Source organism: Lepidochelys kempii, chromosome 6, assembly GCF_965140285.1.
Source record: "Lepidochelys kempii isolate rLepKem1 chromosome 6, rLepKem1.hap1, whole genome shotgun sequence".
NCBI lineage: Eukaryota > Metazoa > Chordata > Testudines > Cheloniidae > Lepidochelys > Lepidochelys kempii.
The window spans coordinates 112,007,053-112,021,307 of NC_136385.1; the positions used below are offsets into that span (position 1 = coordinate 112,007,053).

Below are 14,255 nucleotides of genomic sequence, written 5' to 3' on the forward strand. Positions count from 1 at the left end.
ACCAGCTCAAGCATGGAGGAGTCAGACAGGTTAGTGATGGGTGATCTCTTGTTATCGAGTATGATCATCTTCCATGGGAGTCATGGGTCCTCAGGTGGCTAATAAGGCCAATCCTTGAACCACAAGTTCTATTACAATGAGGGCAGGTGTTTTCAGGCTCAGCAGGAGGATGTTGACCATGACTGGAAGCCAGTCTCTCCTTCCTCCTGCGCCTCTTGTCCTCTTCAGCTTGTCGGCGAGCAAGTTCAAAATGCAGGGGACCATCACATAGGACTTCACTCCATTTTAAGCGATCCTGGGCAAGTGTCTCCCAAGAGTCAATGTCAATATTACACTTTTTAAAGTTGTCCTTCAGGAAGTCCTTATAATGTTTCCATTGTCCACCCACGTTATGGTACCATTCTTTCAGCTGAGAGAACAGGACCTGTTTTGGGAGGCGCTGGTCTGGCATCCGGACAACGTAACTAGTCCAGCGGAATTGCTGACGGATGATCATTGCCTCGATACTGGTGGTCTTTGCTTCTTCCGGAACACTAATACTGGTGCACCTGTCCTCCCATTTGATCTTCAGAATCTTCCGAAGGCAGCTTTGAGGGTGCTTCTCAAGGACTTTCAAGTGGTGTCTGTAGGTTGTCCAAGTTTCGGACCCATACAAGAGTGTTGGGAGAATAACGGCTTGATAAACAAGAAGCTTGGTGTCTGTTTGAATGTCGTGATCTTCAAAAACCCTGTGCCATAAACGAGAGAAAGCTACATTGGCACAGCTCAGGTGAAGTTGAGTTTCTGCATCAATATCTACCTTGGATGAAAGATGACTTCCAAGGTAGAGGAAATGATCGACATTCTCCACTGCCACTCCATTGATTTTGATATATGGGGCATGTAATACCTCATTTGGAGAGGGCTGATAGAGCAGTTTAGTCTTCTTGATATTAAGAGTGAAACCAAGACTTGCATAAGCATCGGCAGATAAATTCAAAAAAGTTTGAAGGTCTTTCTCAGAGTGAGCAAAGATTGCGTTGTCATCGGCATACTGAAGTTCCACAAGAGATGTTGTTGAGATCTTATTCTTGGCTTTCAGCCTGCTAACCCTGAACAGCTTTCCATCCGTTCTGTAAATGATTTCAATGGCAGCTGTAAACTTCCCAGCAATTAGGTAAAGAATGACGGCAATAAAAACTGCAGACATGGTTGGAGCGATGATACAGCCCTGTTTGACTCCTGTTTGTACTTTGAAAGGTTCATTCTGGGAGCCATCGCGGATCTGCCTGCCGAAGGCAAAGCGGGATTTGACGCCTTTGTCGGTCACCTTTCTCGTCAGGTTTGTGACCTCAGTGAATGACAGCTCCCAGGATGTTCTGGGTCGCAGAGTCGCCCCCCCATTCAAATTTGCATGCTGGGATTTGTAGTCATTCTCTCTGGCTCTATCTTGAGCATCCAGGCTGTGCGGACTACACTTCCCAGGCCTCCCCATGGCAGGGGGTGGGGCGGGAGATGATTACAGGGCGGGGTGGTGGGTGCGTCTGGCTCAGTAGTACTAGGCGGCGGCTCACCAGCCGAAGCAGGCTCTGAGTTGTGTCTGGCTGTCTCAGTATGTCGGACGGGGCCAGCGGGGGCCCCGGCGGGGGCAGCAAGGAGGGCGGCCTGGACATGCCGGGCTCGGCGGTGCAGAATGTGGCCGACGTCTCGGTGCTGCAGAAGCACCTGCGCAAGCTGGTGCCGCTGCTGCTGGAGGACGGCGGCGAGGCCCCGGCCGCGCTAGAGGCGGCGATGGAGGAGAAGGGCGCCCTGGAGCAGATGCGCAAGTTCCTCTCCGACCCGCAGGTGCACACCGTGCTGGTGGAGCGCTCCACGCTCAAGGGTGAGAGCCGGGCCGGGCGCCGAGCCACTGCAATGGGGAGAGCCGGGCGGGGCAACTGCCGGGCAGAGGGGAGGTGGCAGGGCTGGATTAACCTTTTGTGGGCCTGGTGCCAAACATATCTGTGGGCCCCCATAGGGGCAAAGGAGCATGGCTTGGGGAAGTTGGTCCCCAGAGCAAGGGACAATGGGGCAAAGCATGGTGGGGCCAGCCCCGCTCCAGCCAGCCCAGTGCAAGAGCACTGGATACAAACCAGCAGTTGCCAGATGCACACTGGCCCGCCCAGCCCTGTGTTGCCAGCATGCCCCTTCCCCTCAGGGGTGGGCCTATGCCATGCCACACAGCCTCCGATTCCCTATGTCTAGTATCCCCCGGAACTGCTATGCCCAGCAGCCCCCGCCCGCCCACAGACCCTCCACCACAAAAGCACAGCGGCCTGCACACCACCACCCCTGCCCTGCACCACCCCACACAGCTGCACCACTACTGCCCAATGCACTTCCCCACAGCGCACCACCACAACTACACAGCACCCCACTCAGACCCCCCCTACTGCCCAGCGTCCCAATGCACAGACCTCCCCCACTGCCCCCCAAGAGATTCCCCCCACTGACCAGCAGCCCCCCCACACACACCTCCAGAGACCCACTCCCTCACACCCTGCCCCCTGGCCACTCACGGACCTGCTGGAAGGTGACTGCGTCTGCAGGCTGAGCTGACAGCGCAGCCGGGGCCGGTCCAGTGCCAGGGTGGGGAATCACTCCGGCCTCTTGGGAGTGGCGTGATTAGCCAGGCCAGGGTCTGCCCCCGCCCTTGCCGGACTCCCTCAGGACCCACTTGCCTGGAGATAGGGTCACCATACATCCCCGTTTGGCCAGGACAGTTTCCTTTTTAAGCTCTGTCCTGGCCATCCCAACTTTTTTTTGACCAAAAACAGACATTTATCCCATTTGCTCTTGCCAACTGATCAGCTGGCAAGAGCAAATGAACAAATGCCCCGTTTGCCAAAAAAGTCTGGTGCACCCCCCTAGCTGGGCGTGGAGGAATGTGTGTTTGGGGGGTGGCGACGCAAGGTGTCAGGCATCAGGGTTTTGGGGGTCAGCCCCAGCCCCAGCCAGAATGGAGCTTGGCGGGGTTAGGGGGCCAGCCCTAGCCCCTGGTGGTGGTGTGGGGAGGGTGTCAGCTCCTGGCAGTGGTGCGGGGAGCTGGGGCGAAGGAGGGGTCAGCCCCTATCCTGGCAGCGGCATGCAGAACTCGAGGAGGGGGGGTCAGCCCCTGGCTGCGGCATGGGGAGCTGTGTGGGAGGGGTCAGCCCCAGAGGCGGATTTAGTGTTAGTGGGGCCCTGTGCTCAGCTTCATTTTTGGGGCCCCTCCTTGGGACCCAGCCAAGAAAAAGAACATTCTCTCTGATCTCCCCCGCCCCCATTTTTCATTCTTTTTTTCTTCATCCTTCTCTTGTAAGTAAATGAAAATAAAGTGAGGTACCTTGATTGTTCTTGTAGTCTAACTTATTTTTCCACAGACCACTTGAAAATCACTGGGGGTCTCGGTGGACCACTTAATGATCTTTCCAAATATTGTTTGTACCGTTAGCTAACGATTGTAAAGCGCTTGGGATAAGAGCGCTTTATAAAAAAAATGTAAAAAACCATTGGGGTGCGGACTCTGGCCAGGACTTAGGGTGCGGGAGGGGGCTCAGGGCTGGGGGTGCAGGGTCTGGAAGGGCGTTAGGGTGCAGGAGCAGGCTGGGGGTTGGGGTGCAGGGTCTGGCCAGGAGTTAGGGTGAGGAAGGGAGCTCAGGATTGGAGTGTGGAGCGCTTACCTGGGGCAGCTCTCATTTGGTGCGAGGGCTGCAGGTGGGAATGTGAGGGGGAAGGTGCAGGAGTCAGGGAGGGCAGGGAGCTGGGTGTGTGAGAGCGGGTGCAGGAGTCAGGGAGGGCACGGGGCTGGAGGTGTGTGAGGGGGTGCAGGAGTGAGGGCTGGAGGTGTAGGGTCTGGGAGGAAGTTAGGGTGCAGGAGTGGGCTGGGGGTTGGGGTGCAGGGTCTGGCCAGGAGTTAGGATGCAGGAGGGGCTCAGGGTTGGGGCAGGGGATTGGGGTGTGGAGCACTTACCTGGGGCAGCTCCTGTTTGGTGCAAGGGGTGCAGGTGGGAATGTGGGGGGGGGTGCAGGAGCTCCCATTTGGTGCTTGGGGTGGGGATGTGGGGGGTGCAGGAGTCAGGGCATGGGGTGTGGGGGGGCTGGGTATGTGTGGGGGGTGCAGGAGTCAGGGCTGGGGCCATGGGGGTGTGTAAGGGGGGAGAAGGGGTCAAGGCAGAGAGCTGGGGGTTTAAGCTGGGGTCATGGGGGTGCTTCCAGCCCCCTGCCTGAGTAGCTCATGGCAGGGGGCTGGAGGGGGTATTTGTAGGGGGAGTGCAGGGGCTCTACCCTGCCCCGATTTCCCCCCCTTCTCCAAGGCCCCGTCCCTGCCTCTTCTCTGGCTCCTCCCCCTCCCTCTGGGTGTGCTGGCAAACAGCTGTTTGGTGGCGCCATGGTAAACCCGGTACTGGGAGGAGGGGGTTGGGTTGGGCGGAGCCTCCCTTTGCTGCAGATGGTAGCTGCCAAGCTGGCGGCAGTTGCTGCTTTGTGCGCCATGGTGACCTTTGTTCCCCTGCTCCCTGTGACAGGGCTTGTTGGGCCTGTGACCTCCCCCCATATACACACACACAAAGTGAGGGGTGGGCCTGTGACTCCCTCCATATACACATACACGCAGTGGGGGTGGGGCTGTGATCCCCCTGTATCCTCACCCTGCCCCCAGGAGAGATGCTGACCCCACATGCACGGTGTAGTGTACCCTGTAATGCCCTATTGCAACAGGAAGAGGGGAGACAGCCCCATCAACAATTCCCTAACTTGACCAAAGAAAAATCCTAACATCATGCCCTTATCTTTTCAAGTCAGGTACCAACAGGGAAGTCTATGTGAAGGCACAACGGCTGTTGTATTTACCTACATAAGACCTTTGAGCCAGCATCTACATCTTAGTTTATAAAGAGCTTTGGAGTGATACGTGGCACAACACAGCAATAAAGTCAGATGCTGTTGTGAAGGAGGTCCAAGTTCAAGGCTTCCAAGCACTCCAGTGCTGCAAAGCCAAGAAAGAAACTAGACAAAACAATAAATGCAGAGCTCAAGGGAATGTTTTATCGCCTCAACTTTGATTTCAGCCAAAGTTCATATAAGGCAGTGTCCACACGTCTTTTTTCAAAGATCAATGTTATTTTCTTGATCTCGGTAATTTAAAACTGAAGTACCAGTTTCTGGCTATTTTTTCTTCCCACCGCAAAGACACATTAGTAGCGCCTCTGTATAGGTTTTGAGTTAGCTTTCAGGACCAAGGCTATGGTACATTCCCTTCCTGTGGGAATGGACAGGGGTGTTATTTGTGGGTCACAGCATCTCTTCTTCGCTCTATTCCAGTACAGGAGGTTACAGGGGGAGCCAGTTCCACCCCACGGGGGGAATCGGTTAGAGAATTGTTGAAATGTTCCCAAGGATCATTAGTTTCTACGTGGCTAGTTCACAGATGCAGGCAGAAGGAATCTCCCAATGATTTCATCTGAAGGACTGCACCTGCCACAGTGTTACAAAGTACTGCAGTGCAGTATAAACAGTGGGTATGAGCCAGTGCTGTTGAAGGACTTGGATGTGTGATGTTATGTTCTAGCAACTGAGCTACATTAACACCAGTGACATTCAGTTAAAATGGAATAAATGTTTCAAACCTGGCTTGTGTACTTTTCTCTGTAATGTTTCAGAGTAGCAGCCGTGTTAGTCTGTATTCGCAAAAAGAAAAGGAGGACTTGTGGCACCTTAGAGACTAACCAATTTATTTGAGCATGAGCTTTCGTGAGCTACAGCATCTGATGAAGTGAGCTGTAGCTCATGAAAACTTATGCTCAAATAAATTGGTTAGTCTCTAAGGTGCCACTAGTACTCCTTTTCTTTTTTCTATGTAAGGTATTTACATTGTTTCCCCCTTCCCCCCTTGTATAGTATCTAGTAACTTTTTTATGGGTGAGTTGCTCATAGGGAGGAATAAAAACTACATTCGTTTCAGATATGGTGTCATAAATATAAAAGGAAGGGTAAACACCTTTAAATCCCTACTGGCCAGAGGAAAAACCCTTTCACCTGTAAAGGGTTAAGAAGCTAAGATAACCTCGCTGGCACCTGACCAAAATGACCAATGAGGAGACAAGATACTTTCAAAGCTGGGGGGGACAAAGGGTTCTCTCGATCTGTGTGGGTTTTTTTGCTGGGACCAGAGCAGGAATGCAGGTCAGAACTCCTGTAAAAAGTCAGTAAGCAATCTAGCTAGATATGCGTTAGATTCTGTTTTGTTTAAATGGCTGATAAAATAAGCTGTTGTGAATGGAATGTATATTCCTGTTTCTGTGTCTTTTTGTAACTTAAGGTTTAGCCTAGAGGGATTCTCTATGTTTTGAATCTGATTACCCTGTAAGGTATTTACCATCCTGATTTTACAGAGGTGATTCTTTTACTTTTTCTTTAATTAAAATTCTTCTTTTAAGAACCTGATTGCTTTTTCATTGTTCTTAAGATCCAAGGGTTTGGGTCTGTGTTCACCTACGCAAATTGGTGAGGATTTTTATCAAGCCTTCCCCAGGAAAGGGGGTGTAGGGCTTGGGGGGATTTTGGGAGAAAAGACGTTTCCAAGTGGGCTCTTTCCCTGTTTGTTCGACGCTTGGTGGTGACAGCAATAAAGTCCAAGGACAAAAGGTAAAATAGTTTGTACCTTGGGGAAGTTTTAACCTAAGCTGGTAAAAATAAGCTTAGGGGTTTTTTCATGCAGGTACCCACATCTGTACCCTAGAGTTCAGAGTGGGGAAGGAACCTTGACATATGGGGATGTAATAACAGATATCAAATCCTTGACAGTTAGTTAGGTGGTCTGGTATGTCTAACCCCGATCAAAGCTTTTTTGCAATAGGTTGGGTGGAGAAGTGGGGTGAGAGTGGGAAGTCAAAGTCCTTAAACTCACACACAAAAAATAAGCCAATTGTGCTCTAACTCGAGTTGCCCCATTTATGAGACACCTAGTATGTCTACACTGTAATGCAGTCTGTGGTACAGTCTCAGAGCCCAAGTCATTTGGCTTGGGCTGCTGGACTAAAAATAGCAGTTTAAATGTTCATCTCAGGCAGGAGACCGGACTCTGGGACCCACGCCCTGCACAAGGCCTGTGCTCTAATGTCTACACTGCAATTTTTAGCCGCCTCAGCCCAAGCCCCACAAGTCTAAATCAGCTGATGGGCACCAGCCACAGCTGCTCAGTGAGTTATTTTATTGCAGTGTAGATGTACCCCTGGTGCACTTGGTCCCCAGTCTACCCCAGCATGTTCAAATATTGCAGGCACAGACTATTTTTACTGTACACATCATGTTACGTCTAAGAGAAAGTGCTCTGAGAGCAATTTGTGAACATTTTGGTATTACTCATTCCTTTCTGTGATGGATACATTTCCTCACTCCTGACAGGATAAATCTTTTTGAGGACATTACTCTACCTAAACTTCACCCAACAAATGTGCCTTGGGCCAAATGCCAAGAGGCTGATTCTGCAAACACTGGTAAAACAAATTGCCATTTCATGATACTTCTAGCAGTAGTAAGTTAATTGGATGTTAAATTGAGCACCACGAAATCTTGAATGGGCAAAATAGCTCATTTTAACATCCTGGGTTTTATTTAACACAGTAAAAAGAGCAAATGATTCCAGCAGTTGTATAACTGTAAACTGTTCCAAAAGAATACTTATGACATTCTTGCTTTATGTAATTATTGGATCCCAGCTTTGCCTGCATTAGGGAAACGCTCTCTTCATTTCCCACTGTTGCTAATGTTCAGCTGAAGCAATTCTAGAAGCTCTACTTCATGCTAAGTGTAGACAGTATTAACTGGCCAGACCTTTTTAAGCACCATGGTGAAGACCTCCAAATCCAAACAACATAGTGCTTAAAACAGTATGGTGGGCTGCCCAAGTAAGGGAGTGAACACCAGTATACCTGAATTGGTGTTAATGTCAATGTGGGAATCTTTTTGGAAAACTTCCATGGCCTCCATGACTAGCCTGGGGTGATTCTTAACAGTTGCTTTGACAAAGCCTCAGCGCGAAGTGTTGCATGTTGCACGCAACATGGTCAGATGTTATACTGGCATGCCCAAGTGCTAGGTTAGTTTACTTCAGACTAATGACTTTAACATGTAAATATTAATTTTAGTAGTAGTCTCCTTTTAATAGCTTGTGACAATTGGCAAGTGTCTATGACTTGAGTAATGGTACCTCTTTCACGAGAGACTATGAGCACACATGTTGTACAGTAAGGGAAACTTATGCAACTGTTTCAGAATAACTGACTCAAATGCGCTATTGCGTGCTGGTCTTAAATGTGTTCATGTTTCCTATCTTGGTATGTCATTACATAAACCAGCAGCTGTCTTTTGATTTTGAGCCCTCAATCCACTCTCTACTCACACCTATCCCTTTGCTACCCTTTCCAGCACCACACTATCCAGTCCAGCCTCTTCCTGGATGCCCTAGGAAAATATTTGCATTACTTGCAATAAAATTTATGATCTGGTTTGTAATAACTAGTGTGTGAAGCTTTGACTGCCATGTTCCCAAACACCTGTCAAGAGAAACAGCAGGCTGAGGGACCTCTTCTTTGCCATCATTTCATAGGAACTTTAGACCCCTGCTCCAAGCCATTGGATAACTACTAGAAGGCTACTGGCAAACTTGTTTGGCCCTGCTCCCCCCACCTCCATCCCCTAAAAAAACAAATCTCAAACAAGGCTTCAGCAGGATTAGTTTTTCTTCACTAGCAGAAGAATCTCTTTAAGGAAGGGCAGAGGAGTCAAATGGCAAGCTATTCCTCTGGAGCTTTTTTTTTATTTTATTTTTTATTGGAGCTTGATCCATCTGATCGTCCACTTCAGGCTTGCAACAAGTCATGTTGTGCATGTGGCTGTTTTTAGTGGGGATAGTATGTCTCTGAAATATTTGGAGTGTCTGGATCAGGAATCAGAGTAGCAGCCGTGTTAGTCGGTATCCGTAAAAAGAAAAGGAGTACTTGTGGCACCTTAGAGACTAACAAATTTATTAGAGCATAAGCTTTCATGAGCTACAGCTCACTTGCATCCGATGAAGTGAGCTGTAGCTCACGAAAGCTTATGCTCAAATAAATTGGTTAGTCTCTAAGGTGCCACAAGTACTCCTGTTTTTTTTATGTCTCAGGAATAGGTTTGATCTTTTGGGGTCCGCAAAGGACTGTTGTTCCCTCAGGGTATGTCTATACTACTGTAAGTAGACACCTGCGCCTGGCCTGTGCCAGCTGATGGTGGCTAAGGGGCTATTTAGACATTCCAGCTCCAGCCTGCGAGGTGGGAGGTCCCAGAGCTCAGTCTGCCCAAACCTGTCTGCACTGCAATTAAACAGCCCCTTCACTTAGGCACAGTGGGTTTGGGTGATTTTTAATTGTAGTGTAGACATACCCTCAGATGCTTTCTTTGTATAGAGCAGGGGTGGCCAACCTGAGCCTAAGAAGGAGCCAGAATTTATCAATGTAAATTGCCAAAGAGCCATAGTAATACATCAGCAGCCCCCGCAACACCCCCCCCCCGCCATCAGCTTCCCCCGCTTCCAGCGCCTCCCACCCACCGGCAGCCCCACTGATCAGCGCCTCCCCCTCCCTCCGTGCACTTCCAGATCAGCTGTTTTGTGGCATGCAGGAGGCTCGGAGGGAGGAGTGGGAGGAGCAAGGGCAGGGCAGCCTCAGGGGAGGGGGCAGGGAGGGGTGGAGTGGGGGCAGGGCCTGTGGCAGAGCCAGGGGTTGAGCAGTGAGCACCCCCCAGCACATTGGCAAGTTGGAGCCTGTAACTCCAGCCCCGGAGTCGGTGCCTATACAAGGAGCCGCATATTAACTTCTGAAGAGCCGCATGTGGCTCCGGAGCCACAGGTTGGCCACCCCTGGTATAGAGGAACCAGACAAAGGTGAACCCTCTATAGGCGGAGAGAAGTTTTGCTAAAATTCTAAATCTTGTTTTAAACACTTCATCAAAAAGGAATCTGTTCTACACTAATAGCCTAAACAACAATTTTTAAAATACCACATTCTAGAAAAGGTTTTGTTAATATTTTTAAAACTGATCCACCTGACTTTTATGGACACTCTTGGTCAGCTTCAGCCGCTAAAAATTAATAGCCTGACCACTCATATGTTGAATTTTTAAAAGATGATTAAAAACATTCTGAAAAAGTGTGCTGGAAATATAGTACTGATGAGCTCACTAGAGCTATGATTCCTGTCAGCATCACCTGGGGTAAGAGAATTTACTTCTGTTGGAAGTCGTATTCTAATGTAAATACGCGGCTGGATTGTCAGAGCTTTTACACAGCTAATACGGTAGGAAGGAGGTTGAATACCTTTAAGTGCAATGGGTAGAGTTCTAGCACTCCTGCTTTGTTACAAAGTTAAAATGTTAAGTGTTGACTTTTCTACTCTGACTTGAAAATGTAAAGCACCCAGTGCTGACTACTATCAACTCTCAGGAGAAGAGCCAGACTTCAGATCACAAAGATTCACCAGTTAATCTTATCAAACATAAATTGTGTGCTGTTAAGTGGTTGGTTTCATCTGGACATCAGGGGCATCTACCACAATGGGCTACTATTAGTCCATGGGCTTTAGGTGCTACAGTAATACGAAATAAAACTCTGGTAGTTTATCTTTTGGAGGCATTGGGAGAACAGGAGAGTAATGCTCTTGTTCTTTTTCTAGCTTGGGCGTGTCTTCCTCAGATGGAGACAGCTTTGTGCTGCATTGCAGTGGTTTCACTGCAGAAGTGCCAGCATGCCCAGTGCTTACATCACCTTGTGACTCACTAGCTAAGTTAGGGAAACAGTCATTTTCTCTTACACTTTGTACTTTTAATCCTCTCTTTTCGTTAATATAATTTGAAGTCTTTGAAAAATATCAAGGCAAGTTATGAAAAGGAATTAAACTGACAATCTTGTGACATGTTTTCTTTCAGGTCTTTAAGTATACTGAGATAACTAAACTTTGTGTAGTTTTAACAAGCCATAACTCAGGCTTTGTATTGTGGGGAAACTCTGCAATTCTATCTCTTGAAATCAGCATGTAAGGAGTTGGCTTGTAATTTGCTTTCACTACAGCAATTCATACAGGAGGCAGCCTAGAAAAAAGGGGAGCAGTAGTGGTCCTGAAGTAACTAATAGCTTGTAATAAATCCATAAAAACCTCTGTCTTGAGGAGTCATGTGTTTCTGGGTTCTAAGTCATGGTTTAGTATAAATGAAAATATATTTTGGTATGTTCTGTCCAACTCTGCTGACAACAAATGAAATCATTCTAGGTATGATTTTAATTTAGTTGCCTTGGAAATGCTGATTAAAAATCAGACTGATTGTACAATTCTCAAGCTAAGTAACAAGGCTCCACCAGTTTTTATCTTATCTGGTTATTATAGATAGTGTCTCAAACCCCTAAAAATATAACTTGAGCTGTATGGCACACCATATTTTGTGTAAAGTTTCAAACCTAGATGAGAGGTTGGTATGAATGCGCTCCTACACGAGTAGGTATGAGGTAGATGGGGTGGAGAGGGATGGGTTCAAAGGCTTTTAAGTGTATGTTAGAGGTTTTTAATATATCAAACTCTGTTTGCAGAGAATGTGGATGATGAAGGAGAAGAGGAAAAAGAGTTCATATCCTATAGCATTAACACTGACATTCATTATGGGCTAAAGTCAAACAGGTGAGTGCAGTCTCACTGAAATCTGATATGAATGTTTTAGGACTAGGAAAAGATAGTCCTATAATCCTTAGGCTAACACATATAGTAATATGTAGAGCTTATATAGTGCTTTTGATGTTCAAAGTGCTCTACAAACACCTAGCTTCACAACAGCACGCGCACTCTCTCCCTCTCTATCTCTCTCTCCCTCTATGCTTGCATATTTGTCTCTTGCCATTGTCTAACCCTAGCACACATTTGTCTCCATGAAGCTAAAATATTTAAGAAGCAATCTTACACCAGAAAATGGCGTGCTTTCAATTACCATGATTATAGACTTGATTGCTTTTAGTTTTCTGTCAGGCTAAAATGGATGCATATAAAACCCTAATACATTCAGCTACTAGAAATAGTTTTAAAGCAGAAGCACAAGTTTTGCTCTCACACTTTCAAAAGTGTATCCCGGTAAAACATGTTAGCATGTAACGTCTGATATACACCTCCTAATCTTGTGTTGTACTAGAGCTACTGTAATTTACTGTATTCTGGAATTAAATGTCTTATGGTTAACTAACTTTTTTCTTTGCTCCGCAGTTTGGCATTCATTAAGCGTACACCAGTGATCGATGCTGACAAACCAGTGTCCTCCCAACTGAGAGTGCTTACTCTTAGTGAAGATTCTCCTTATGAAACATTACATTCTTTCATTAGCAATGCTGTTGCTCCCTTTTTTAAGTCCTATATCAGAGAGTCTGGCAAAGCAGACAGGTAATTCTGTTAAATGCAAATAATAAATTGTCCGTACTAAAGAAAAATAGATCAAAAAGAATGTGGGGTGAGGTAAATAGGACTTGAAACAATTGTAATAGGAAAATGATCTTGAAGCTAGGCTATTGCTTATGAGATTGTCACAAATTGGTGCTGCTTGTTGAGGATGTAGTTCAAGTTACATAAAATTACATGCACTTGTGTTCATATATGCCTGTTGGTCTCGCTTTTCATTTGGTAACGTTTTTTCCCCCCAGGGATGGTGATAAAATGGCTCCATCAGTTGAGAAGAAAATTGCAGAACTTGAAATGGGACTTCTGCACTTGCAGCAGAATATTGAAATTCCAGAGATCAGTTTGCCAATTCATCCAATTATTACTAATGTTGCCAAGCAATGTTATGAGCATGGAGAAAAGCCAAATGTTACTGACTTCGGTGACAAGGTTGAGGACCCAACTTTTCTCAACCAGCTACAGTCTGGAGTTAATCGATGGAATAGAGAAATACAGAAGGTAAAATTGCAGAACCAAATGTCAGACTACTCGGTAGAAACTCCTGTGTCATTCTTTAAGGGTGTGAAAGCCTCCTCTTTTGCTGTTGGCCCCTTAACCGTGTAGTAAAATCTTACCCCATGCAGGAAACTCTAAACACAGGGCCAGATTTTCAGCCAGCGTAAACTGAGCTACACCACTGTACAGTTGAGAACCTGGCTCACGTTCTGTGCCTTCAAGTAAATTGTTATTAATAAAATGCTGGCTAATTTTCATTCTTTCCATTCAGGTAGTAAAAAATGACTGAAATTTAAAGGGACTGGTGCAGAAGGCTGGTACTGAGTAGAGCAGGTCTGGGAAAATGTTTGTTGTTACTAGTATGTATAAAAGTTCTGCCCCACATGCTTTGCTTTGGTGAGGGTGGCAGCTTACTTTGCCTTGCCATAGTGTTACTCCCCCAGTAACTCAACTCTGCTCCAAGTAAAGTTCTGAACCCACTGTGAAAGACTAACAGTGTCATGAATGATCTTCACTGAATTAAATTAAACCTTATTGAAGTAGTTTTAACATCTTTGGAGTTCATTGTATTAAAAATGCAAATATACTATTGTGAGATTACTTGGGACTTCTTTAGCAGGAAGCCAAGATTAATTCAATCTCTGGAAGAGATTGTAAGGCTCTCCAAAGATCCTTCTGAAACAATGAGAAGTTTTAAGATTAAGGGGGTTTCCTCTAGGAGGGGAGCGGTAATGTAGTGTAATTCATCTGGTTATCAACTCTTTGAAGCCACATCCCTGTCCCCAGATATAGTTCAAACCGGATTCTTGAGAGACTAGCAAAGAGAAGACCTTTGGATGAATAGCATGAGTTCAAACTGATTGAGGACGACTTCCTGATCCATCTAGCAGACAGGACCTTGGGTTCATGGAGGGCCCTGGTCCTCAGGGAAGGCTTGGAAGGACTTGCTTTCTGAGTCCCCAAGAGGCTGTGTGCTGGTTCTGAGCTGAAGCTGTGATGAGCTGATAATCAGAAGGACTCCTCTAGGTTGTGCGGGGGTTGATGGACTGCTTCTGACAGAGTCCATGTTAGGGTTTAGGTTCCTCATAAGTTTTTAGCACTTTATTTTGAAATGGTTTCTCTCTGGGGATTTTTTAAGAATGAGATTGGCTCGCTTAGATCTGTGTGGTACTATGTGTTGATGATCACTCTGTTATCAGTCTGTGAAGAGAAAGCAGCAGGTATCCTTGGCAACCTGTCTGTGCTGGGAAATAAACAGTGAAGGTAGGGAACTAGGCAGCCTGGGACCACCTGAGTTAA

At 46.9% G+C, this 14,255-nt stretch overlaps 1 protein-coding gene across 1 annotated transcript in view; it reads left to right on the plus strand.

The window, feature by feature from the left end:
- Positions 1-1,593: 1,593 nt before the first annotated feature.
- The window catches only part of LOC140913377 (cytoplasmic dynein 1 heavy chain 1), a 100,879-nt gene continuing 88,217 nt past the window's right edge, over positions 1,594-14,255 (plus strand). Inside the window, exons 1-4 of the mRNA XM_073349669.2 lie at positions 1,594-1,861; positions 11,612-11,699; positions 12,273-12,446; positions 12,704-12,959. Coding sequence (XP_073205770.2) covers positions 1,594-1,861; positions 11,612-11,699; positions 12,273-12,446; positions 12,704-12,959 — 786 coding nt within the window. The remainder of the gene's footprint in view (positions 1,862-11,611; positions 11,700-12,272; positions 12,447-12,703; positions 12,960-14,255) is intronic.